Source organism: Euleptes europaea, chromosome 3 (assembly GCF_029931775.1).
Source record: "Euleptes europaea isolate rEulEur1 chromosome 3, rEulEur1.hap1, whole genome shotgun sequence".
Lineage (NCBI taxonomy): Eukaryota > Metazoa > Chordata > Lepidosauria > Squamata > Sphaerodactylidae > Euleptes > Euleptes europaea.
Window position 1 is genome coordinate 18,219,570 of NC_079314.1, and position 26,517 is coordinate 18,246,086.

General features: G+C 45.7%; 1 protein-coding gene across 1 annotated transcript; it reads left to right on the forward strand.

Annotated features, from left to right (window-relative positions):
* Positions 1-2,097: 2,097 nt before the first annotated feature.
* IL20RB (interleukin 20 receptor subunit beta) lies at positions 2,098-25,277 on the forward strand. Its single transcript, XM_056846910.1, has 7 exons — positions 2,098-2,155; positions 7,029-7,149; positions 10,974-11,164; positions 19,295-19,419; positions 20,814-20,964; positions 24,174-24,319; positions 25,136-25,277. The coding sequence occupies exons 1-7, from the start codon at positions 2,098-2,100 to the stop codon at positions 25,259-25,261; spliced, it is 918 nt and encodes a 305-aa protein (XP_056702888.1). The 3' UTR covers positions 25,262-25,277.
* Positions 25,278-26,517: the final 1,240 nt, after the last annotated feature.

A 26,517-nucleotide genomic window follows, 5' to 3' on the forward strand; every position in this document is an offset into this window, starting at 1 on the left:
TCTGGCGCAGGCGCCCTTCGTCAGGCGAAGCTCCTCGTTCCCGAAGTGCCCCTGTTTGCCGCGCGCATGCGCCAGAGGCCTGGCGCGGAGACCGTTGGACGCCCGTTTCCCCGCCTCTTTTTTTCAATTCCATTCAAATCCTCTCATTCAGATTGGCAAATAAAAGCTTCATTCGGGAAATATGGTATATTTCGGACATGACAAATAGCAGGATGTAAAGAGTGTTAGAGGAGAGGGTTCCGTGGACTGCCAAAAAAACAAATCAGTGGGTCATAGGTCAAATCAGGCCTGAACTGACCCTAGAAGCTAAAATGACTACACTGAGGCTGTCGTATTTGGGTCACGTCGTCACTGGAGAAGACAGTCATGCTAGGAAAAGTTGAGGACAGCAGGAAAAGAGGAAGACCCAACAAGAGATGGACGGACTCAATAAAGGAAGCCACAGCCTTCAATTTGCAAGGTCTGAGCAAGGCTGTCAAAGATAGGACATTTTGGAGGACTTTGATTCATAGGGTTGCCATGAGTCGGAAGCGACTTGACGGCACTTCACACACACAAAGAGTAAAAAGGCGTGTGGGGTTTCTTTTATTTATTTATAATCCGCATTTCTCACAGGCAGGGCTCTTTCACACATGCTAAATAATGCACTTTCATGATAGTTTGCAAGTGGATTTTGCCCTTTCACACAGCTGCAAAGTGCATTGAAGGTGGTTGAAAGTGCATTATTTGGCATGTGTGAAAGGGAGGCTCAAGGCGAATTACTAGGGTTGCCAGATACGGGTTGGAAAATACCTGGAGATTTTGGGGGCAGAGCCTGAGGAGGGCGGGGTTTGGGGGGAAGGGTCTTCGATGCCATAGAGTCTAATTGCCAAAGTGGCCATTTTCTCCAGGGGAGAAAATTTATCAGCTGGAAATCAGTTGTAATAGCAGGAGATCTTTGGGAGGTGGTGAGCTCTCCTCCCGTGGAGGTTTTTAAGCAGAGGCTAGATGGCCATCTGTCTGCAGTGCTGATTCTATGACCTTAGGCAGATGATGAGAGGCAGGGCATTTTGGCCATCTTCTAGGCATGAAGTAGGGGTCACTGGGTATGTGTGGGTGGGGGAGGTAGTTGTGAATTTCCTGCATTGTACAGGGGTTGGACTAGATGACCCTGGTGGTCCCTTCCAACTCTATGATTCTATCTCCAGCTGGTACCTGGAGGTTGGCAACTCTATAGATTACACATGCAGCAGGCCCCCAGTCAGGTGGATGTAGCGAATTCTACCGTGCCATCTCCCATGTTTTTTCCCCTAAACTCAAAGAAGCAAAATGTTTTTAGCCTAATATAAAGTAGGGAAGTTGCTTCAACCCCTTCATTCTGATTGCCCTTGGGGGAGCATCTTTTCCAGCTCAGTAGATCAACCAGCTATGCCCCCACCCCAAAGTTTTCACATGGTGTTATGAAGCATTGAACAGACAGTAATTTATGTGGGATAATGACTGTGGTGTGCAGACAGATCTTATTTAGCTCAAGGGATGTGTGTGTCATCCCTAGAGTTTCATTTTTATTACATGAACTGTTTAAAAATAGATATCAACTGACAGGGTTTTTAGAATTTCTCAAACAAGAGCTTTCACTCCAAGATTTAGAAAGTTTCCGGTTTGCCACAACTCACGGTTCAATTGTAAACAGAGTTACACTGTACCCATTGGCTTCCACAGATTTAGAAGGATGCAGCTCTTCAGACTACACTGTCAGCATATCACCAAATTGTCGATTGCACCATTGTTTGGCTTAACACCTCCACCTTCTCTCTTCCTTCAGGTCAATTGCATAACCTGTTGGAAAATACCAGAATGCAAATTGCCCAAACCCAAATTACCCGTGGCCACACCCTCCTGAGCAACGCAAGAGGAGGCAGGATGGAACAGTGAGCCACGTTCAGTTGGCTGTGGGAACAGTTGAGGCTCCACAACACAACAGCCAAGGAGCTGCTTGGCTGAAAACCCGTGTCGCTGCGCAGCTCAGAGCATGAGGAGGCTCGATCGGTTCCTGGACCCAAAGAAGAAAATGCCAAATCCAGCAACGTAGGGGCAAGCATCCTAATCTCAGGGGAAATGGCCACTCGCTTCCGTTCCTTGCTCCTTGGTTCCCTGATGCCACTTTTGGTCTCAGGTACGTGCCTAGAATTGTGCAATTGCAGTTCGTTACTGTAAGGGAAAAGGTTAAGCACCGCTTTGACAAGTAGTGCTTAGGAATTCTTTCCAGTCCTGAAGAGTAATCTGAAGTACTTAACTGGTGCATGTATTGTATATGTGTGAAATGGGCAGAGTGCTGGACTAGAATCTGGAAGAGACAGGATCAGTTCCCCCACTCTGCTGTGGAAACTCGCCGGATGACTTTGGACAGTCATTCTCAGCCTTGACCTACCTTACAGGGTTGTTGTGAGGATGAAATGGAGATGGGGAAAGTGATGGGGAGGGGGATGTGGCTCAGTGGTAAAGCATCTGCTTGGCATGCAGAAGGTCCCAGGTTCAATCCCGGCATCTCCAGTTAAAGGGACTAGGCAAGTAAGAAGAAGAAGAGTTGGTTTTTATATGATGACTTTCTCTCTCACTTAAGAGAGAATCAAACTGGCTTACAATCGCCTTCCCTTCCCCACAACAGACACTGTGTGAGGTAGGTGAGGCTGAGAGAGCTCTGAGAGAGCTGTAACTAGCCCAAGGTCACCCAGCTGGCTTCATGTGGAGGAGTGGGGAAACCAATCCAGTTCACCAGATTAGGGTCTGCCGCTCTTGTGGAGGAGTGGGAAATCAAACCCGGTTCTCCAGATCAGAGTCCACTGCTCCAAACCACCACTTTTAACCACTACACCACGCTGGTGATGTGAAAGACCTCTGCCTGAGACCCTGGAGAACTGCTGCCAGTCTGAGTAGACAGTACTGACTTTGATAAACCTAGGGTCTGATTCAGTGTAAGGCAGCTTCATGTGTTCATATGTTCATGTGATGTTGGAAACTGTTTTAGGTCCCCACCGGGGAGATTAAAGCAAGGTATAAATGTCTGTGATGAAATGAATCAAAAGAAACAAAACAAAACAGGGAGACAGCCATGCCCTGGGTTGCTCATTCGCCTAGGAAATGTAAATATTATCCCTGAAATACAGTTGTCCCTTGTAACCAAAGGAAAATCAAGTGAAGCCAGGCAAACAAAAAACCCCAAGGTAGCTGCTTCCAGATGCGAAGAAATCATGTCTTTGTCGTGGTAGCAGGGATTCCTAATGAGATGTCCTGTCTCTATCAGTGCAATCCTAAAAACAGTTGCATGCTTCTAAATACATTTAAATCAATGGAGTGGAACCCACAGAGTATTTCCAAGGATGAAAGAATTCTACCTATGGAGCATGACTTCCCTCTTCTGCTGCAGCACCCAAAATGCCTCTGAAACTTATTTATTTCGTATATTTTCATTCTCTCTTTCCTGCTAGGAGATTGGCCATCATACATTTGTCTCTCCTCTTCCAATTTACCTTCACAAGAGCCCTGTGAGGTAGAGAGAGAGTGACTTGTCCAAGGTCACCCAGGGAGGTTCTGTTCACTGTGAGGTAGAGAGGTAGAGAGAGGTAGAGAGAGAGGTAGAGAGAGGTAGAGAGAGAGTGACTTGTCCAAGGTCACCCAGGGAGGTTCTGTGCACTGTGAGGGATTCAGACCTGCAGCTCGTTGAGATCGCAGTCTGACACATGACACCAAAATGCTGTTCCTGGGAGAGAAGCATTTTAGGGACATTTTTGAGCTGCGGCAGGAAAGGGGGGGCAAGAAAGTCAAATTCTGTGGGTGGTAATTCTTCTGTTGAAAATGTTCTGTGGAATCCACCCCAATGGGCATGGAAGAGTGTGACTCTGTTTAGGATCGCACTATAAATAATGCAGTGAGGAGGGAATATCTTTGATGCAGGGACACGCATTATAATGGGGGAGGGAAGCAATCGACTTTTTAAAACTTTGACAAAGGCTTGTTTTCCTGTGCCCTGTCTCTTAAAGTACATACAATGAAATGGAGAAAAAAAATAAAGCTATTAAATCAGGGGTGTCAAATATAAGGCCCGTGGGCCGGATCCGGCCCCTTGAGAGCTCTTATCCAGCCTGCCAGCCAGGTGAGGCAGCCACCCCTCAGTCCCGATCTGGGCTGGGGAGCCCGCAGTGGGCTGCGGAACTGAGGAAGCACCCCCTCCCGTCCCAAAGTGTCAATTATCAAAGACTTAAATAAAAGAAAATAGTGTAAGAGTGTTATTGTTTTAAGCATGCTTGCATTTTAAGTAAAAAATGAAATAAAAATAAAACCATTAATTGGCTTTGTCTGTGTCTTCTATAAAGTTTGTAACTCCGGTACCTGGCGTTAACTTTTATGGTACACTTGGCCCGGCCCGACCAAGTGACATTTATGTCATATCCGGCCCTTGTAACAAATGAGTTCAACACCTCTGTATTAAATAATAATCTTCCTCTCTTAAGTAGACATTTTTTCAGTAACTGTTCGTGTTGGCAGCAGAAGATAGGACTCGCAATAATTGGTTTAAATTTTGGGCGGAAAGCTACCGAATGGATATTAGGGGGAAAGTTTTTACAGTAAGAGTTGTTTGACAGTGGAATTGGCTACCTAAGGAGGTGGTGAGCTCCCCCTCACTGGCAGTCTTTAAGCAGAGGCTGGACAAGCACTTGCCAGGGATGCTCTAGGCTGATCCTGCATTGAGCAGTGGGGTTGGACTGTATGGCTCCTTCCAACTCTCTGGTTCAATGACACTGTCGGTTCAGACATTTACACAAATGTCTGCACCATGTTCCTGAGTTCAATGGGGCTTAATCCCAAGTCATTGTGTGTAGGATTACAGTCTTAAAAAAAAAAACGGATGTAAGTTTTGCAGTCTGTGTGATCAGGAAATGTATTCCCGGAGGGAAACTGTGTCAACGGTGCACCGGAAATGAGGAACAAAAAACACATTTATTGAGTGAAAAAATTGACACGGAGAGATTGTGCTGAAGAGCCCTTTTGGCATTTTATTCCTCAAACAGATGACGCAGGAAGAGGTTCAGTGACTCCTTCTTTCCAGCTCCCTTCACCTCACTTTGAATTACAAAACATTTAGTCAGGTGCTTTGTAACCTGACATCCAGTCTTCCAGGTTTAGTCTGTTTGGCTGTTCTGTGCTGACAGCAACCCAATGAACATTTGGGTTCATTCTGCATATTGAATTTTATTTATTTAGCACTCTTAAAACCCGGCTTTTCCTCCAAGCAACTCAGCTGGCCTCATTCTCCTAACTTCCATTTTATCCTCACGACCACCCTATGAAAGAGGTTAGGCTGAAAGAGAGTAACTGGCCCAAAGTCTAGGGTTGCCGACCTCCAGGTACTAGCTGGAGATCTCCTGCTATTACAACTGATCTCCAGCCGATAGAGATCAGTTTACCTGGAGAAAATGGCAGCTTGGCCAATTGGACTGTATGGCATTGAAGTCCCTCCCCTCCCCAACCCCCCCTCCTCAGACTCCACCCACCAAAAAAACCTCCCACTGGTGGCAAAGAGGGACCCTAGTTATTGCTCTGTCCTGGCTGGTGCATCTCCTTGATCGTGACAGAGAGATGCCTGTTCAAAGGTAGCCACATTGTTGTGGGTTGTTGTACAGGGTTTCTCTTGGGAAGGTACACTGGCTGTGACAAACCCCTGCCTATTCCTAGCAAGAAGAAAGGGGGATGCAAGGAGGAAGTGGGAAGGCAGCAGGGGGGCAGCACAGACTGCTCAAGGACTCCATCTTGCCTTTCCCGTGCCTTAGTTTCTGATGACACCACAGCATCCCAGTGACTGGTAGAGCAGGCTCCCAGAATCCTGCTTGGGCTCTTAAGTAGCTGTTGTGGCAGAGTGACTAGAGAGTGATCTGTGAGGTCACCAGGTCAAATCACAACTCAGCTCTGAATTCTTTAGCAGTGCAATCCTAAACAGGTCTATTCTGGATCCTACTCAAGTCTACTCAGTGGGCCTTACTCCCAACAAAGTGTTCTAAGGATTGCAGTGTGGGTGACATTAAGCTAGCTTCTCTCTCTCTCAGCCTCAATTGCCTATTTACAATATGGAGATAAATACACTGGCCTACCTTACAGGATTTGTTGTAAGGATCGCTGTGGGAATATATTTGACGTTATGTGTGAACACCGGAAATGCTACGTAAAGCAAAGTTAATTAACAAATTCAAGACAACAAGAAGCCCACCCCAGCAGGCTTAACTGGGACCGTGGTTTCCTAACTTACTACAGATGTTACCATCTTGCAGATCCAGCCTCCAATTTGTTCCACCATCTCATTAAATCCTGTGCGAAACTTCATGTGTGTTCTACCTTGATGTTGTTAGGAGTGTCTCACATACACTGTATGAATGGATGACTCCTTCAGATGGATCTTGTATGGCCCTGGCCTCTTTTTGTAACAGCTCCTTACCACCATCCCTGGCTGTATCATGGCCAATGGTTGTCCATTTCCTGCATGTGGAGAAGCGAGCCCTAGGGAGGGGCCATGGCTCAGTGGGGGAGGGGCCGTGGCTCAGTGGAAGAGCATCTGCTTGGCATGCAGAAGGTCCCAGGTTCAATCCCCGGCATCTCCAGTTAAAGGGACCAGGCAAGTAGGTGATGTGAAAGACCTCCACCTGAGATCCTGGAAAGCTGCTGCCGGTCTGAGTAGACAATACTGACTTTGATGGACCAAGGGTCTGATTCAGTAACAGGCAGCTTCATGTGTTCATGTGACTCACAAAAGCTTATGCTGAAATAAGTTTTGGGTAATTTTGCTGTAACAGACGAACACAGAATTACTGCAAACATTAAGTGGTTTTATTAGTGCTGCGTTGTTCTGTTGCCCTAGGAACCTTCCAAGCAGTCATCTTTTTTTCATACAGGAATTGATTCAAAAAGTAAACTAACCTTGGCTTCTCCATAACAAGTCAAATTTTTAACTTCTGTCTTTTTCTCTGTGTGCATCAATGGGCGATGTCTTCTTCACAAAGGTGCAGTACTGCCAGCCCCTCAGAATATCACAATCCTGTCCACGAACATGAAGCATTTTCTGGTATGGAGTCCGCTGACAGTGCCAGGAGAAGCTGTAAAATACTCCGTCGAGTTTCAAGGGTAACGTTTCCTATAAAGTTTGTCTGCCATTTTGAATGCTGTCTAATTTTAGGGAAGCCCTGGTGTGGGGAGTGGGAGCAGATTAAGCGTCATAACTACAGATCCTGTGAAGTAGGTTTACAACCAAAGCAAGGTCTTTTTAAATTCTCTGCATGGAGATATTTGCATTTATTTATGTAAAAGCACCGCTGTTCCTGTTTAGCGCAAGGAGGTGTATGAACATGCCCACAAGGATGAACAACACAATTAAAGCATAAAAATTATGATAGAAATCTTCTCAAACACTCCAAAAGGCAGTTACATTGCAACAGGTTGATTGCTTGCCAAAAAAGAAAAAAAATCAGTTCATATTTACCTTAAAAATAAATACCCCTGAAGAGAATCTGCTGAAATGAATAGTCTTAAGGCTCAAAGAGGTAAGACAAAGTTCAGGCGTAACATGCAAGCTGCAAGTTCATGCAGTCTCAGTTTACCTTGGGGCATGCAGAGAAGGGAAAGGGACTTCAACCTCCACTCAGTTTTACTGTCTGAAACTGGCCACCTCTACTCTGCTATTTGCATTTTAAAGGAAAAAGCATATGTTTACCTTTCAAATGCTAATAGTAGAGCAGGGAAGTCAGTTGCAAATAGTAAAACTGAGTGGAGGGTTAAGGGTTAAAACTCTTTCCCTTCTCTGCATAACCACCCCCACAGTCAAAGGTCTTTTATGCATGGGAGTTTTACCTGGGGTCCAATGCTTTCTTTACCCACATTTTTTCTGTTGTGAATCCTAAAAATGCTATGCACCAGCAAAATCACCAGCAAAAATCAGGAAGCGTCTGAGTCCCCACAAACTTGAAAATGCTGCTTAGTAATTGGCTGCAGTGCTTACTGTGAGAAAAACGTCCAGTTCCCCTCTCCCCCTGGCAGAAACCCAAGTGCCATTTTAAAAACCATTTCAAAAAACGGAGCTCTTTACAAGGAACTGGGTGAGGGTCTGTAAAGAACTGTACAGTTCTGGTCACCACACCTAAAAAAGGATATTACAGAGCTTGAGAAGGTGCAGAAAAGACCAACCAACCAAAATGATTAGGGGACTAGAGCAATTGTCCTATGGGGAGCGGTTAGAACGCTTAGGGCTGTTTAGCTTGGAAAGAAGGCGGCTAAGGGGAAACATGATAGAGGTCTATAAAATTATGCATGGTTTGGAGTGGACAGGGAGAAGCTTTTCTCCCTCTCCCATAATACTAGAACACGGGGTCATCTGCTAAAGCTGGAGGGTGACAGATTCAAAACAGATAAAAGGAAGTATTTTTCACACAACGCATAGTTAAATTGTGGAACTCCCTGCCCCAGGATGTGGTGATGGCTGCCAGCTTAGAGGGCTTTAAGAGGGGAGTGGACATGTTCATGGAGGAAAGGGGTATTCATGGCTATTAGTTGGAATGGATGCTGGTCATGCTGCATACCTGTTCTCTCTAGTATCAGAGGAGCATGCCTATTATTTTGGGTGCGGTGGAACTCAGGCAGGATGGTGCTGCTGCAGTCGTCTTGTTTGTGGCTTCCTGGGGGCACCTGGTTGGCCGCTGTGTGAACAGACTGCTGGACTTGATGGGCCTTTCTTATGTTCTTATGAGGGGGGGGAGAAACCCAAGTGTCATTTTAAAACTCATTTTTATGAGAGAAATGTCTGCTCATAAAGAAATCCGAGCAGGAGGAAAAAAATAACCAGCAAAAATCTGGAATCTGAGTCCCCACCCCTTGAAACGCTACTTTGTAATTGGCTGTAGTGCTTACTGTGAGAAAAACGTCACCGTCACCGCCACCCCCAGCTCCCCTGTCCCGCGCTTTGCCTTATGCATGGAGATGAGGACGATTTGACCCAGTCTCATCTCAGGGGAGATTGAAGAATCAGGTTTTAACAGGATTGGAAAGACCCGGACATTGCATGGCTGGGTGCGAGGTCATCTCTAAAGGACGGAAAACTCATGCAAAACCCCAACGAAAAACCAAGTGGGACTAGCGGAGAAAGTAGGTCAAAGTGTCCATGCATAAAAGATCAAACTGGGGCTCTGCATGCCTACAATTTGCACACTAGGGACTGAGACAAGTGATCCTCACCTTGCCTTTTGAGTCCTTACAGGCCTTGCAAAAGGATATCAAAGGGGGCGCTTTCCAAGACACCTCTAGCAGTCCATTCTGCAGAATTAAGGCAGCAATTGTGGGAATCCAGAGGCAGAAACCCCCCCCCCCAACATGAGGGTGAGGCAATGAGACAGAGGAGGTGTTGCGAGGATTGCAGTTGGTGTACGGGTTGACGCAGGCCGAGATAGTCCATCTGGTGTGGGAAAAAGGCCTCCTGCTGAGCTTCTTGCAAACGCAATGCAAGTTGGAACATATGGTCATGCTTCATTGTGAGAAGGTGGGAGGGGGACCTCATCCGCTGCCAGGCTCACAAGCCCTACAGCCCTTCATTCATGTTGCAACACACATTTCATAGGTGTTGCTAGGAAAATCTTGCATAGCCGTTGTGTAAATGTTTGCTCCTAGAACACACCGTGTTTCGCACCGCACAGAACTAGGTAAGGGTCAGAATGCACCAAAAACACACACACACAACAGCATTAGAACATTGTTAAGGTAGGAAAGATGGCCCAGGCTAGCCCAATTGTATCAGATCTCAGAAGCTAAGCAGGGTCAGCCCTGGTTAGTACTTGGATGGGAGACCCCCGAGGAAGTCCAGGGTTGCTATGCAGAGGCAGGTGATGGCAAACCACCGCTGTTCATCTCTTGCCTTGAAAACCCCATAAATCAGCTGCGTCATGACACCACTTTTCACCAAGGAAGGAAAACTGAGGATGCAGCACTCACCGAGGTGGGCACAAGTTTACCCATTAGGTTAGGTGAGGAGCCCTTTAAAGGGCACACAGTCATCAATTATATTGTTCATTATTCATGGAGACTCATGTATTTTTGTGACTGCTATTTTATTATCATGCCATTAAAGGTGACTGAAACGAAATTGTTCATTATTTTTGTGAGGGCTGCTATTTTGGTTCGATGCCTCAGCTGCTAAAAAGTCATGGGACAAAAGTGGTCCATCTCCTGTGGGGAAAGGTCTCTTTTGCAGAATGTTGTTTGGACAGCAAACTTTTGTTCCTTGAGGGACACTATGGTCGTTTATGCATGGGTAGCTTCACTCACATTCGCCCTCGATCTGTCTCAGTTGTTCCTTGGAGTTATGCATGAGTTTTCTGTCCATTAGAAACGACCTCGCTGCCAGCCCTCACAAATCCTGGGTATTCCCATTCCTCTGTTAACCCGATCCTGAACTCAGCCCGGGTTAAATCTCCATGCATGGCAAAGTGTGGGACACAGAAGCTTGGTTTGTCTCACAGCCAATTACAAAGCAACATGTAAAGAGGTGGGGATTCAAATGCTTCCTGCTTCCTAGGAGCTCTTTCTGAGCAGAAGAAAGGCTTTTTAAAAGCAAGGCTTGGCTTTCTCTCCCACCCCCCTTTCAAATTGCTCCTTTTTTTTGTTTTGCTTTTTTGTTCTTAAAATGTTTTTTTATGTGGCAATTGGTTTGGGGGAATTTTCTCTCACAGTAAATGCTACAATGTAAGCCAATTACAAAGCAGCATTTAAAGGGGTGGGGACTTGGTTTGAGCTTGGAGATTGGAGCCTAGATTCCCGGCAGGAAAGTGTGGGTCCAGCGAGCAATGAACCTCAGGTAAAACTCAGGTAAAACAACCTATATCAAACGGACGCTGGTTCAAACTGTTACTAAAAACAAAAGACGTATGGGGCGAGGCATTCCCAGCATTCCTTTTTGTTTCCCTCAGAGAATATGAGAGGGACTATGCAAACGACAGCTGGATCCCCATTGGAGAATGCACTGGCATCAGCGCCACCCAGTGTGACATCACGGAAGACATCTCGGCCACCGTGCCATACAATCTACGGGTCCGCGCAACTCAGGGGACGGAGGTCTCTCGCTGGGCCACTCTCAACGGGCTTTTCAATCGGGTCACCAGTAAGTACTTGATTCGCTCTCCACTCTTCCCTGATTCACTTTGTCAATAGCCTTTTGGAAATCCAAAGACACATTGAAGTGGCAGAGACCTGAAGTGATAGTACAGATTGCACTGCTTGAGACTGTAACCGGAAGGCTCCAGTTGTGGATGTTCCTTGATATAAAAAACTCCCCACATGTAGAAAATTAGCACTGCAGGGTGAAAGGTTCTGCCTCTCTTTGCTTGGTGTGCTGGTTTGCTGTTTACAGGGAGCTTTGTACACATTGTAGCATTCTTTGATCCTTTACTTGCAAACGGAAGTGGTACAGTCCATTCTGTTACCTCACCTCATTGCCCCCTCATTCCCCTGCATGTGTGAATCAACCCTGACATCTAATTTTCTATGTGGAATGGGGGGGGGGAGATGAGGGGAGGGAGGGATGTCAAAGCATGCAGTCATCTCGCTTATCATCTCTTGATGTTAGTGTCATCAACTTGCTGTCTACCTGTCGTTTTTTTTTATATCCCACCCTTTCTCCAAGGATCTCATAGTAGCATATGTGGCTCTTCTCTCCTCCCCTTTATCCTTACGAACACCCCTGTGAGGTAGGTTGAAAGTGCCATCCTAAGCAGCTCTACTCAGATTCCTATTGAGTGGGGATTCCTCCCAAGAAAGTGCTCTTAGGATTGCACTGTTGTGTCAACCCAAGATATTTTGTTGTCTGAGGTATAAAAATCCCCATTCCCCCCCCCCATTAATAATAACGATGATAAAAATTATTTTTGTAACATCACATTAGAGATTCCCTAATGTGGTCTTACAATGTAAGAGCCCGTGGTGTAGTGGTTAAGAACAGTGGTTTGGAACAGTGGACTCTGATCTGGAGAACTGGTTTTGATTCCCCACTCCTCCACATGAGTGGTGGATGCTAATCTGGTGAACTGGATTTGTTTCCCCACTCCTACACATGAAGCTAGTTGGGTGACCTTGGGCTGGTCACAGCTCTCTCAGCCTCACCTACCTCACAGGGTGTCTGTTCTGGGGAAAGAAAGGTGATTGTAAGCCAGTTTGATTCTGTCTTAAGTGGTAGAGAAAGTCAGCATATAAAAACCAACTCTTCTTCAACTCTTCAATGTAACATTGGAAAAATGACTAATTCACATTAGAGAATCCACTAAATCCTTGGCTATGCTTTGCCGGTGAGTCTTGAATCAAGGAAAGCACAGCTATGGACCTTGGAAAAACTTTAGGATAGCCACAAAGGCTGGTTGGGGAAGGAGGGCCCTGATTCAAAAATCTAAATCTCATATGAGTTTTTCAATCATTCCTAGTTAAAAATAGAATCATTTTCCTACATTCCCTGAGTTGTTGGATCGCACGAAGTGTATGCCTGTGGCCTTTAGGGGGGAAAAACTTTATGACCACAGTTTCCACGGTCATTGAGGGTTGTTTATGCATGGGTACTTTCACTCACATTCACCCCCTGTCTGTCTCCATTGTTCCTGGGAGTTATGCATGAGTTTTCCGTCCATTAGAGATGACCTCGAGGCCAGCTCTCACAAATCCCGAACCTTCCCGTTCCTCTGTTAACCCATTCTTCCCTCTCCCCTGAGCTCAGCCTGGGTGAAAGGAGCTCTTTCTGAGCAGAAGAAAGGCTTTTAAAAATGAGGTTTCTCCTCACCCTTTCAGATTGCTCCGTTTTTGTTGTTGTTCTTACAATGCTTTTTTATGTGCAATTGGGTTTTTTGGGGGAAATTTTCTCTCACAGTAAGCATTACAAAGTAAGCCAATTACAAGGCAGCATTTAAAGGAGCGGGGACTTGATTTGAGCTTGGAGACTGCTGGTGCATAGATTCCCAACAGGAAGGTGTGGGTCCAGCGAGTAACGAACCTCAGGCAAAACTCCCATGCATAAATGACCCTTAGCTTCCAATGCCAGGGTTGAGCCCTACACAATGGGAAGCAACAGTAATGGACAGAGTGGCTCTGAGCAGGAGTGAAATGCATTTCTCTCACTTATATACAGAGGGCAGCCAGCATGATGTAGTAGTTATAGTGGGGACTAGAATAGGGGAGGCTTGGGTTCAAATCCCCTGCACTGCAACGGAAGCTTGCTGAGTGACTTTGCACCAAACACACAGCCTAACCTGCTTCCCTGGGTTGTTGTGAGGATAAAATGAGGCAAGGAGAAAAGTATCTATGCTACCCTGGTGCTCATTAGAGGAAGGGAGGGCTAAAACCATGATAGATGGGGAGGTTGGGTAGAGGTAGCTCGTGAGCTACTGGTAGATCACCTGCTGCCACAGAGGAGCTTGTGCATCCCCTAGAAGAGCCAGACAAAGATTGGGAGAAGAATTTGTTCTAGGCTTTTTTTTTTTTTTTTTTTTTTAGAAAAAGCTTTCATTTTGTAGGAATCTTCTTTGCGACGCTGAGTCAGTCAGTCATTTATTGATACGGCACATAGCCAGACATATACAAAAAACATTAAACATTAAAACCAGGAATTCCAAGTATAAAATACACTGGAGTCTACATAAAATCCTAAGAGGACACTATTATATCTGCGTGTGTGTAAAGTACCGTCAAGTCGCAGCCGACTTATGGCGACTCCTTTTGGGGTTTTCATGGCAAGGGACTAACAGAGGTGGTTTGCCAGTGCCTTCCTCTGCACAGCAACCCTGGTATTCCTTGGTGGTCTCCCATCCAAATACTAACCAGGGCTGACCCTGGACGCGGCGACACAAATTTAGCAGTGTAAACAGAAACCCTTGGATTTTCACCTGAGAGCAACCTCCTTGCCCTCTCTGACTCCAAGATATCTGTGAGCCTGTTAGTCCAAGGCTGAATAAATTTGCCACAGATCTCTTCATAGTAAGGGCAATGGATAAGAATATGCTCCATGGTTTCTACGTCCCCTATACCACACTGGCATAATCTCTCTGATGCTGAGCCCATAGCTTCACTTTTGGAGACATTTTGTTTCTAGGACAGAAAAACAACAACGTGGAAACATGCAGAGGAGGGAGTGGAGGAGAGCAGCTCAGTATATTTTACATTAGTCTGAAGTAGCTCTTATTCAACAACAGCACCTTTATTGGCATGTAGTAGCTCTTATTAATGAAAAGGTTGGTGACCCCTGGGGTAGGGATTCTAGTTTGGAGATGGTGAGATCCAGGTGAAGCTTGACCCGCCACCTCACCTTTAGGAATTCCCCAGTGGCCTGCACCTCCTTAAACTCTGCTTCTATCAAAGGCCTGGAAGGCATGACCCATATTTATGATGATCAGATGGCAGGACAGGGCTCTTGTACCTTTAATAATGGTACAGAAGGAGGAAATCCAGCAGGTGCAGATTTGTCCTGCAGGGGAGGGGGCGTGGCTCAGTAGTAGAGCATCTGCTTGGCATGCAGAAGGTCCCAGGTTCAATCCCCGGCATCTCCAATTAAAAAGAACCAGGCAGCGGGTGATGACCTGGGAACCTGGAGAGCCGCTGCCTGTCTGAGTAGACTATAATGACTTTGATGGACCAAGGGTCTGAGTCAGTATGAGGCAGCCGTCTGTCAGCAGTGCTGGTTCTGTGAACTTAGGCAGATCATGAGAGGAAGGGCAGGAAGTGTTTTTCAGTGTTAGGCTCTCATGGCCCCTTCTTACATGCCCAGGGTAATGCCAATCGCCACTTAGGGGAGGGGCTGTGGCTCAGTGGTAGAGCATGTGCTTGGCATGCAGAAAACCACAGGTTCAATCCCCTGCATCTCCAGTTAAAGGGACCAGGCAAGTAGGTGATGTGACAGACCCCTGCCTGAGACTCTGGAGAGCCACTGCTGGTCTGAGTAGACAATACTGACTTTTATGGACCAAGGGTCTGATTCAGTATAAGGCAGCTTCATGTGTTCATGTGTCCTGCAGCCTGTGAATAGCTGAACCTGCTGAACTTTCCTCTTCTACACAGTTAAAGGTACATGACCGCCATCTCCAGCAATCCTTTCGTTTGAGACACCAGTAGCTTGGCTGGGTAACACAGAGACAAGTTTCCTTCTCTCTTGAAATTATTTTGTGCAAGGTTTGCTCGGAAACTGCAGGCCTAGGAATAGCACAGCAATTGTTTTGAATGCAAGAGGCGATCGCACAAAACGGGACTCAAAAGAAAGGCGATACTGGATCAGACCAAGGTCCAGCAGGTCCAGCAGCCTGTTCACACAGTGGCCAACCAGGTGCCTCTAGGAAGCCCACAAACAAGGCAATTGCGGCAGCATTATCCTACCGGTGTTCCACAGCAGCTAATAGACATGCTCCTCTGATCCTGGAGATTCTATAATGCTATATGGAACGATCTCTTTAATACTTACTTTTCCCACCATGGATATAGGTCAGGGGTATGTATTTTAGGCAATTCACAGGCCGGCCCTCCCCCAACCCACCATTTCTCTGTTTTAATACACAAGTTTAGTTGGGATTTTAAGTTGGTGACCTCGGTTGACTTCTGTTCAGGTGTCAAAAACAGAGGGCCAAACTACACATTAAACTGTGCCCCATCCTTTGCTGTTGGCATTTTAAAGGTGAAAAGACACACCCTTTAAAAACACACATGTTTTTCCTTTGGAATGCTAACGATCAAGCAGGGAACGCTCCAGTTTAGAATAGGGATGCTGAGTGAAGGTTGAAGGGTTAAGCCTCTCTCCCTTCCCTGCAGGGTCCTGAGTTAAAGGTCGTTTATGAATGGGTGCTTTACTGGACCCACACTTTCTTGTTGGGCGTCTATGCACCCGCAGTCTCCAAGCTCAAATCTCAAATCAGGAAGTATTTGACTCCCCGCCCCTTGAAATGCAGCTTTGTAATTAGATGTAGTGAGATAAAAGTTCCCCCCAAACCCAATTGCCGCATAAAAAAGCATTTTAAGAACATAAAACAAAAAACAGCAATCTGAAAAGAAGGGGGAGGGGAGAAATCCAACCCTCGGTTTTAAAAAGCCTTTCTTCTGCTCAGAAAGAGCTCCCAGGAAGCAGGAAATATTTGAATCTCTGCCTCTGGAGATGCTGCTTTGTAATTGGCTGCATGTGAAACTAAGCTTGTGTGTCCCGCACTTTGCCTTATGCATGGAGATTTCACCCAGGCTGAGCTCAGGGGAGAGGGAAGAATCGGGTTAACAGAGGAATGGGAAGGTCCGGGATTGGTGAGGCCTGGTCGCAAGGTCATCCCTTATGGAGGGGAAACTCATGCATAACTCCAAGGAACAACCAAGACAGATGGGCGCCCCTCCCCCTCAAACGTGAATGAAAGTACCCATGCAAAAATGACCAAAGTGAGGCTGCACTTTAAGGACAGAGCAAGACAAGAGACCTTTGTCTCACTTGTTGAGCCCTTAGTGTTTAGGAAGAGGTATGGGTGACTGCAGAATGTGTATCTTTAAGAGGGCAGTGGACATGTTCATGGAGGAGAGGGCTATTCAGGGCTGCTAGTCAAAATGTCTACTGGTCATGGTGCATATCTATTATCTCCAGGATCAGAGGAGCATGCCTATTATATTAGGTGCCGTGGAACACAAGCAGGACAATGCTGCTGGAGTCGTCGTGTTTGTGGGCTTCCTAGAGGCACCTGGTTGGCCACTGTGTGAACCCACTGCTGGACTTGATGGACCTTGGTCTGATCCAGCATGGCCTTTCTTATGTTCTTATGTTCTATCTTTAGAACATTCCTATGTAAAAAGATACTTTTTGGATTGTTTTAAAATCAGACCTGCCCTGACTTGGATGGCTGATACTAGCCTGATCTTGGAAGTAAAGCAGATTTGGCCCTGGTTAGTACTGGGATGGGAGACCACCAAGGAAGACCAAGGTCATTACGCTGAGGCAGGCACCAGCAAACCATCTCTGCTCATATCTTGCCTTGAAAACCCTACGGGTTCGCCATAAGTCGGCTGCAACTTGACGGGACTTTCCACCACCGCAAAATCATATGTTTTGAAAGTTGTATTTCCACAGTTAACCCACTAGTACAGATTGCCATCGTGCTCCTGGCAGTCTTGGCTTCCTGCTACCCTTCCTGTACTCTCAAATGGCAGTCTCCCTCCTAATTTAGAACTGGTCTGTCTTCCGCTCAGCCCTAGCTAATGCAAGTGCTGTTACTGAAGATGGAGCCTGCAGGCAAAATGGTATCTCGGCTGCCTTAGAAACATTTCAAGTCTGTGCAAGATCGTTAAACGCCTGGGTTGGGTAGTGGAATCCAGTTTTACCCCACCTTAGCCCCAAGGACCTGCTAGTAGAAAAACAAGACTGGATCAGGAAGAAAGGGAAGACAAGTGCAGAATAGTACGTCGGAGATGTGATCTGGGCTGTACTGCCATGCAGAGGGGCCTCGTGTCCTTGACCATTTAATGGACAGTGTCCTAGGAGCAGGTGGTCACATTGTCCCTTAGAACATTTCTAGGATCAAACCCACAAGCCATCTGTGCGTGAGGCCCAGCTTGCAATTTATTTTAAATATTCAAATTCTTCTGTGTATGTGTTAAGTGCCGTCATGTCACTTCTGACTCATGGCGACCCTATGAATCAGTGTACTCCAAAATGTCCTTTCTTTGACAGCCTCACTCAGATTTTGCAAATTGAGGGCTGTGACTTCCTTTATTGAGTCAATCCATCTCTTGTTGGGTCTTCCTCTTTTCCTGCTATCTCAACTTTTCCTAGCATGTCTTTTCCAGTGACTCTTGTCTTCTCATAATGTGACCAAAATACGATAGCCTCAGTTTAGTCATTTTAGCTTCTAATTCAGGCTTGATTTGATCTATAACTCACTGATTTGTTTTTTTGGAGGTCCAGGGTATCCGTAACACTCTCCTCCAACACCACATTTAAAAGGAATCTACTTCCTTCCTATCAGCTTTCTTCAGTGTCCAACTTTCACACCCATACATAGTGATAGGGAATACGATGGCATGAATTAACTTAATCTTGGTGCCCAGTGACACATCCTTACACTTCAGAATCTTTTCTAGCTGCTTCAAGGCTGCCCTTCCCAGTCGCAGTACTGGTAGGTGGACTACCTGGTCAAGGTACTAGAATTAGATTGAAGCCTCCCAAGAGTCAAATAAGACACAAAAGCAAAAGTTAGGGAAGTTTATTTAAAAGTTGTGCAGGTTGACAAGACAAAATATGAGAGCAGTGAATCAAAAAAAAATAAGAAAGCTATAATGCAAACTCTAACTACACAGTTAAGGCTTTGGTTCAGACTTAAGCGTTACAAATCAAAGTACATTCCAGTTGTCACAAAACAGCTTCATGATGTTAAATCCAGGTTGAACCAAAATGTTTGCAAGGGATTGGGGTACAATTCCTTGACATCAAGTCCATATGCAATTGTCATTTTTATGGCATGCGTTAAAATATTGAGAAAGTTCTACAGTCCTCGTGCACATCTGACCTTTAACTAAGTTGATATGTGGATTTGCTGGGGGCAAATTTTGGAGGTTACTTATGCTCATTTTTATTTATATCCAACTTTTCTCCCCGATTGGGACTCAAAGAGGCTTTTCACATCATTCTCGTCTCCACCGCAACTACCTTGTGAGGGTAGGTTAGGCAGAGATATTTTGATGGGCCCTAGGTCACCCTCTGAACTTCCATGGCAGTGTGGGGGATTCGAACCCAGTTGTCCCAGGTCCTAGTCCTTCACTTAAACCACTGTGCCATGCCAGCCCTCTAGGTATCTTGGACATTTGCATAGAACAGAATTCCTTCTTACCTGGGCTGGGAAGTAAGTTCTTCACACAACGCATAGTTAAATTGTGGAACTCCCTGCCCCAGGATGGGGTAATGTCTGCCAACTTGAAAGTCTTTAAGAGGGGAGAGGACATGTTCATGGAGGAGAGGGCTATCCATGGCTTCTAGTCAAAATGGATACTAGTCATGATGCATACCTATTCTCTCCAGGATCAGGGGAGCATGCCTATTGTCTTTGGTGCTGTGGAACACAGGCAGGATAATGCTGCTGCAGTTGTCTTGTTTGTGGGCTTCCTAGAGACACCTGGTTGGCCATTGTGTAAACAGGCTGCTGACTTGATGGGCCTTGGTCTGACCCAGCATGGCTTTTCTTATGTTCTTATATGGGTTATTACTCGTGCAGTAGTGACAGTATGTTTCTAATTCTGGTGTTCACAGCATCCCTCATTCCACCCATGCTGACTGTCCTGGCTGACGGGTATCACTTGCTCGTAGAGCTAGAGCACCTGGGACCTGCGTTTGAATTCTTAGTACTCTACTGGAGGAAGGGCCAGGAAAACCAGGTGAGTTTGGGTCTCTGGTCTGTTCTGGTCCAATGGAGGAACTGTGTGTGATGTGCAGTTCTGCCATTCTTTTTCCCAATTTAACATTGTAAAGTTTTGTTTACGGAAAACTAAATAGTAAGTGGCTGTACTTAGGGGATAGTGTTTTCTAATGTGAAGGTGATAGTGTCCTGGGAGGAAACGTTTGTAGAGCCACTTCTTCTCTGTGCATTCTGCCACAAAACACTGCTACCAGGGTGGAAATCCCCCCATTGTGGTTATGCCAATGATACTACATTACTGGCAGAAAATAGCGAAGACTTGAAACAACTACTGCTGAAAGTTAAAGGAGAAAGTGCCAAAGCAGAACTACAGCAGAACATCAAGAAGACAAAAGTAATGACTACAGGGGAATTACTCGACTTAAAGGTTGACAATGAGGAAATGGAAATGGTTCAAGACTTTGTACTCCTTGGCTCCATCATCAACCAAAAGGGAGACTGCAGCCAAGAAATCAGAAGGAGACTGAAACTGGAAAGGGCAGCCATGAGGGAGCTGGAAAAGATTCTTAAGTGTAAGAATGTGTCACTGGCAACCAAGAACAAGTTAATTCATGCCATAGTATTCCTATTACTATGTATGGGGTGTGAAAGCTGGACAATGAAGAAAGCTGATAGGAAGAAAGTAGATTCCTTTGAAATGTGGTGTTGGAGGAGAGTGTTACGGGTACCGTGGACTTCCCAAAAAACAAATCAGTGCTTTACAGATCAAATCAAGCCTGAACTAGAAGCTAAAATTACTAAACTGAGGCTGTCGTACTTTGGTCACATTATGAGAAGACAAGAGTAACTGGAAAAGACAGTCATGCTAAGAAAAGTTGACGGCAGCAGGAAAAGAGGAGGACCCAACAAGAGATGGATTGACTCAATAAAAAAAGTCTTGGCCCTCAGTTTGCAAGACCAGAGCAAGGCTGTTAAAGATAGGACTTTTGGAGGACCCGGATTCATGAGTTGGAAGCAACTTGACAGCATTTAACACACATACTCACACACACACACACATTGAGGTTAACAGAGATTATTAAGTACCCCAACAATTCTGGTTGTTTATTAAGAAAAACTCATGTGTGATGCAGCCCAAGAGTGCAAGTCAGTTCCACTAGTTAATTAAACATTGTGTGAAGTCTGTCCTTTTCTCTGTCCTGATGTACCTTTCGTTGACCTCTTTCAGTGCCCCCAAGTTCTAGTATTTCGGAAGAAAAAAGCTCCCTCTGCCTCCATGGCATGTCTAATTTAATAAACTCAGAAGCCCTAAAACTCTTAAGCCTTTCAGCGTAAGGAAAGTGTGCCAACCCTTTCATCGTTTTCATCAGGCTTTCCTGCACTTTTTCCCTTCCCTTTGTTCTGTGAAACTAGGTGTATGAAAAAGTTGTGAGAGACAGCAACACCACCGTGCACCTGGAGACCATGGAGGCTGGGGCCGAGTACTGCGTCAAAGCACAGACCTACGTGGAGGCCATCAACCGCAGCAGTAATTTCAGCCAGGTGCAATGCGTGAAGGCTGCAGGTGAGAAGTGGGTAGATGCCCTTCCAGATGCGGCATTCCTTTGCAAGGGATGTGCAGTTGCATTTAATAGAAACTGAGCGTTTGGCCTTTTATACAGAGGTTGTTTCCTTCGTGATCACCCTACCCCTGATTATTTTGGGGCTTTGTTTTCATTATGCACATCTTTTCTGACCTTTAGAAGTCACTTCGCTCTTTCCCTGCATTTTTTAATTGTCTCTACCATCCTGGCAAATGCACACGCGTTCCTGAAAAGGGATGGATCCTTTTTTTTACTGAAGATGCCAGGGATTGAACCTGGGACCTTCTGCATGAGAAAATAGACCCTCTGTCACTGAGCTACTGTTTTTAAATAGTCCAGTCATGACTCTCCTGGCATCCTGCTCAGTTCGATCCTCTTTGCTTGCTAAACTTTGCAAAATGCCGATTGCCAAGACAATTATGGGAGTCTTCTGCTGGCCATGTTTCCCCACACAGCACCATTACAGCCAAATGAAATGCAGCAGCTACCAAAAGTCTAAGAGTAAATGAAGCAGTCAAATTGACAGCATATTAAAAGGGGGGTGTTTCTGTTCAGTCAATGAAACATAGTGACTGATGACATGCTGGCTTATGGTTTCTAGTACTTGAAGCAAGATAGCATTTTGAGACGTTTACTTTTAATTTTGAATTGTCTTTATGGTCGTAGCAGGGACCCATCACAAAATAACACCTTTTTTTGATCTCTTGGTTTAAAAATAAAACATGCGTATGTGTGTTATATTAATTTTTATTTTTTTTCTGTCGTCGAGTCACAACTGACTCATGGCGACCCCGTGAGGTTTGTAAGGCAAGAGGATGTTCAGAGATGGCTTCCGTTGTCTTCCTCTGCGTGTGGCCCTGGACTTCCTTGGTGGTCTCCCATCCAAATATTAACCAGGGCCAACCCTGCTTAACTTCTGATGAGATCAGGCTAAGCATGGGTGATCCAGGTCAGGGTGTTACATTAATAGGAAAGGTAATAAAATGACTGAGTAAAGACAAATGGTCAGCATCTCTGAATTGGGGTCAGAAACCCCATAGGTTTACAGCCTACTCCAATTTACCAGTATGTTTTTATTGTCCCTATGTAAACACAATATAGGGACAATATGTAAACACAATTACATCAATAGGAAAGGTAATAAAACGGCTGAGTAAAGACGAATGGTCAGCATCTCTGAATTGGGGTGGGAAACCCGATAGTTTTACAGCCAACTCCAATTTACCAGTATGCTTTTATTGTCCCTATGTAAACACAATATAGGGACAATATGCAAACACAATAGAGAGCCCCGTGGCGCAGAGTGGTAAGGTGCAGTACTGCAGTCAGAAGCTCTGCTCACGACCTGAGTTCGATCCCGACGGAAGTCGGTTTCAGGTAGCCGGCTCAAGGTTGACTCAACCTTCCATCCTTCCGAGGTTGGTAAAATGAGTACCCAGCTTGCTAGGGGGTAAAGTGTAGATGACTGGGGCAGGCAATGGTAAACCACCCCGTAAACATAGTCTGCCTCGTAAACGTTGTGATATGACGTCACCCCATGGGTCAGTGATGACCCGGTGTTTGCACAGGGGACTACCTTTACCTTTAAACAGAATGCGCCAACACCATTCCCCTCCTATTTTCAATGGGCCTTCGCCCCCCTTAGGACAGACACCTCTCTCAGTCAGTGAAATGCTAATTGCAGGTTTGTGCAATCTCCATTTGTGTTGGGGCGATGAGAAGAAGGGCTTAACTCTTCAGAGGCCATTCAGTTTTGCCCTCGTGGTGTAGCTGTTGGACTAAAATCTGGGAGACTTGGGGTTCGAATCGCCACTCTGCCATGGAAGCTTGCTGGCTGACCTTAGGCTTTCAGCCTAGCCTATCTCACTGGGTTGTTGTTATGATAAAATGAGAGGGGAAATGGGGGGGAAGGCGGCCTATGGAAATCAGCCTGAGCTCCTTGGAGGTAGGGTTACCAACAAGCCTGGAGAAAAATAGCCTCTCCCTTTAATAGAGACTTAATGCTTCAAAATGGGCAACTTGATGCTTTTCCTGGCATGGAAGTACATAACATAACCTCAACCAGGGCCAGGGCCAGGGCTTTCTCAGCCTTGGCCCCAGCCTGGTGGAACTCTCTGTCTAATGAGACCCAGGCCCTGTGGGACCTAGCTGAGTTCTGCAGGGCCTGTAAGACAAGAGATTTTCTGCTGGGCTTATGGTTGAGGGCAGCAATGGTAGAAGAAGAGTTGGTTTTTATATGCCGACTTTCTCTACCACTAAAGGAAAACTCAAACCGGCTTACAAGTGCCTTCCTTTCCCTTCCCCACAACTGACACCCTGTGAGATAGGTGAGGCTGAGAGAGTGTGACTAGCCCAAGGTCACCCAGCTGGCTTCATGTGGAGGAGTGGGGAAACAAATCCAGTTCAGCAGATTAGCCTCCGCCGCTCATGTGAAGGAGTGGGACATCAAACCCGGTTCTCCAGATCATAGACCACTGCTCCAAACCACTGCTCTTAACCACTACACCATGCTGGCTCTCTAGTATCATCTAGATACTGACCTCCACTCCCCCACTCCCTTTTGTTTCCTTTTTCCCTTCCCTTGTTCCCCCTTCCTGTTCCTGATCGGTTCCTTTATGTCCTTCCCCTTTTCTCCTACATGCCTTCCAACTTCAACCATTAGATTGTGGTCCACCTTCTCCCCCTAAAGTATGGTATTAAGTTAGAAAGCAGTCACCGCAGGAACATTTCTCCCTGCAGGGAACTACTTTGGTGCCTAAATTAGAGCAAATTTTTATTCAGTATTTATTATAATTTTTAGCTGTTCTAAGACTGAATGTATTTATTGTATTTTAACTATGATGATAGCCGCCCTGAGCCCGGCTTTGCTGGGGGAGGGCAAGATGTAAGTAAAAGTTTATTGTTATTGTTAAAGGGACAGAATTTCCCCCCCACTAGTTAGTTGGTTAGCCTACTTGGAAGAAGGGTGGGATAGAAATGTGCTAGATAAAAAGCTAGTTTTGATTAGTTAATCCAAGTGATTGAAGAGTTAACACCCCCACCCCCGTTTCCATCTCTCACGTCCATGATGCAAATTGAGGCTGCTATTTGGATTTTCTAAATGGATGGATTTTCTAAATGTGTGATCTTCACCTTGTCTGTTTTCACCCTTAATAACTTACTGTCTTTTTCTTTTTCCTTTTGACTTTAGACAGCAAAGCCTTTTCAGTGATGTTTGCCCCAATCTTCTTTGTTGGCTTCGTGGTGGTCATTTTTATTCTTTTCTTACTGGCCTGGAAAACCTGCCAAATCTGCCAGTATTCCTGTTGCCCAAATGAAGGTCTTCCTGACACTCTGGTAATTCCTCCCCCCTTTTTAAAAACAACAACAACGATAATAATACTGAACAAGAAACTGTTTAGCACACTTGGATTCAAAAGACCCCCTCCCTTGCCATAGTCTTCAGAGGCAGTGTCCAGAGGAAATGCATCAAATCGATAAAGAATTGATTCAATAAAACTATAAAATACTCAGAAGGAAAAATCAAGGTGCAGTATTCATCGATGACAATTTCTAAAAGCCTGGCACATGAATTTGGAATGATCAGAAGGTTTAAAATGTCTGTTTTTTGGGTAGCCTTTGGGCAAGTCATTAGCACTGTGTCCCATCGGCAAAATAGCCTACCTCACAGGGCTCTTGTCAGGATCAAGGAGATGGTTACCATAAAGTGCTCTTTCACAGATGCCAAATGCTGTACTGAAAAGCATGTGATCCGCTACATTCTCTCTGCATTGCAATGGAAGGTTCTTAGAGAGCAGTCACACGAAGCTGCCTTATACTGAATCAGACCCTTGGTCCATCAAAGTCATTATTGTCTACTCAGACTGGCAGCTGCTCTCCAGGGTCTCAGGCAGAGTTCTTTTACATCACCTACTTGCCTAGTCCCTTTAACTGGAGATGCCGGGGATTGAACCTGGGAACTTCTTCATGCCAAGCAGATGCTCCACAAACTAAGCCATAGCCCCTCCCCAAGGGGCTAAGCTAAGTCCTAAGCAGGTCTACCCAAAATCCTACTCAAGTCTATTTGATGGGACTAAACTCCCAGGAAGTGTTCTTAAGATGGCACCGCTAGTCTTTCCCCCTACTAAATTTTTCTCCCCACTCTTTCCACAGAAACTAACGGAATCACCAGCCGGGATACTAAACTACAGGGGAGAGGAAGCCGAGAAGTGCGACATGTCCGTGCATGTGCAGCCCCCCGAGGAGCTGCTCCGCTTTTGGATTCATGATGCGCTTTAACAGCCCACTTCAATATGCAGCCCTCGAAAACGAGCCTGAAGATCCCGCTCTCCTAACCATGCGGAACCATGCAGCGTCCCTTTCCTTAGAAACATGTGAGACCAAGATAGGAAATCCAGGACAAGCTTTCTTCCAAAGGAAAGCGCCATGCTATCAACCATGGATTCCCGTGCTCCTGGTATGGTGAGGAGGCTGGGAGGTGGTCCATCTACAATGTCCGAGAACCAGAGCCCAGCTCGTGAACAAAACAGGCTGCGATCGTCGTCCTCTTGCTTAAGTTGAGATTCAGAAGACCTTGAGTTGATTCCAGTGCATTTGTTTCCTAATGTTCTTGGAAGGAGATGTGGAGTCCAGGATGTTTGGGCAGGAGAGGCCTGTGATCATGAGCAACAGATAAGGGTCTAATCTCTGGCTCACAGATCTCTCTCGGCCTGTGAATCCAGAGAGCCACGGCCATTCAGAATAGATAATACTGAACTAGCTGGAGCAGTGCTATAAGGCAGATTTGTGTATATTCTGAGGGACAGCCACGTCCCCCTCATTCCTAGGAGCACTGATCTATTCTAGCAAAGCTGGTTCAGTGGAGACACTGGCATGTTGTAAGGCCCTGATCTGTAGTCACTTAGGTTGCCGGCTCCGGATTGGGAAATCCCTGGAGATTTTTGGGGTGGAATCTGAGGAGGGCGGTGTTTAGAGAGGGGAGGGACTTCAATGCCTGGAGGTTGGCAACCTCAATAGTCCTCTGTCTTGCCCTCAAGACCTAGAAATTGCTTTTCCAGCAGCCCATTATCAGTTTGTGAATCCAACTGAGTTCAGCTCGGCCATGTGTTCCTCAAAATTCATTAGAGCATCTGTTAGAGATCTGGAGCCTGGGGCGGGGGGGATCTCAATTTCTGGGCCAAAACAAAACATACGAAAGGGGGGGTTGTTTAAGTGTAGAGGTTATGAGAAAGACATTAAGTGCTGGAATGGACTTCAGTTCCACAGTTGTACATAGGATTGTTAAATTTCCTTCAGAAAGTTGGAGGGCTATAAATGTTATCTTTTGAATACTGTACCTTTATGTAAACGGCTATGCATGCCTGACTTCAAATTAATTTCCTGCTTTGTTAGAAAACGACTCACACATTTCCCCCTTTTGCTCTCTGCATTACAAGAGTCCCATGTATTTCAACTATTACTGAGATGTCTGATTAACTGGGAACTTTCATATTCTCAGAGGGAGAGTTGTCTCTCTTTTGGTGTGCATTTTTAAA

What these genes read in the sequence shown, in the direction of transcription:
- IL20RB (XM_056846910.1), top strand. Translation starts at nt 2,098, where the DNA reads ATGGCCACTCGCTTCCGTTCCTTGCTCCTTGGTTCCCTGATGCCACTT. An exon ending in TACTCCGTCGAGTTTCAAGG is followed by an intron (nt 7,150 to 10,973) that starts GTAACGTTTCCT and finishes TGTTTCCCTCAG; the next exon opens with AGAATATGAGAGGGACTATG. An exon ending in AAGGTCTTCCTGACACTCTG is followed by an intron (nt 24,320 to 25,135) that starts GTAATTCCTCCC and finishes CTCTTTCCACAG; the next exon opens with AAACTAACGGAATCACCAGC.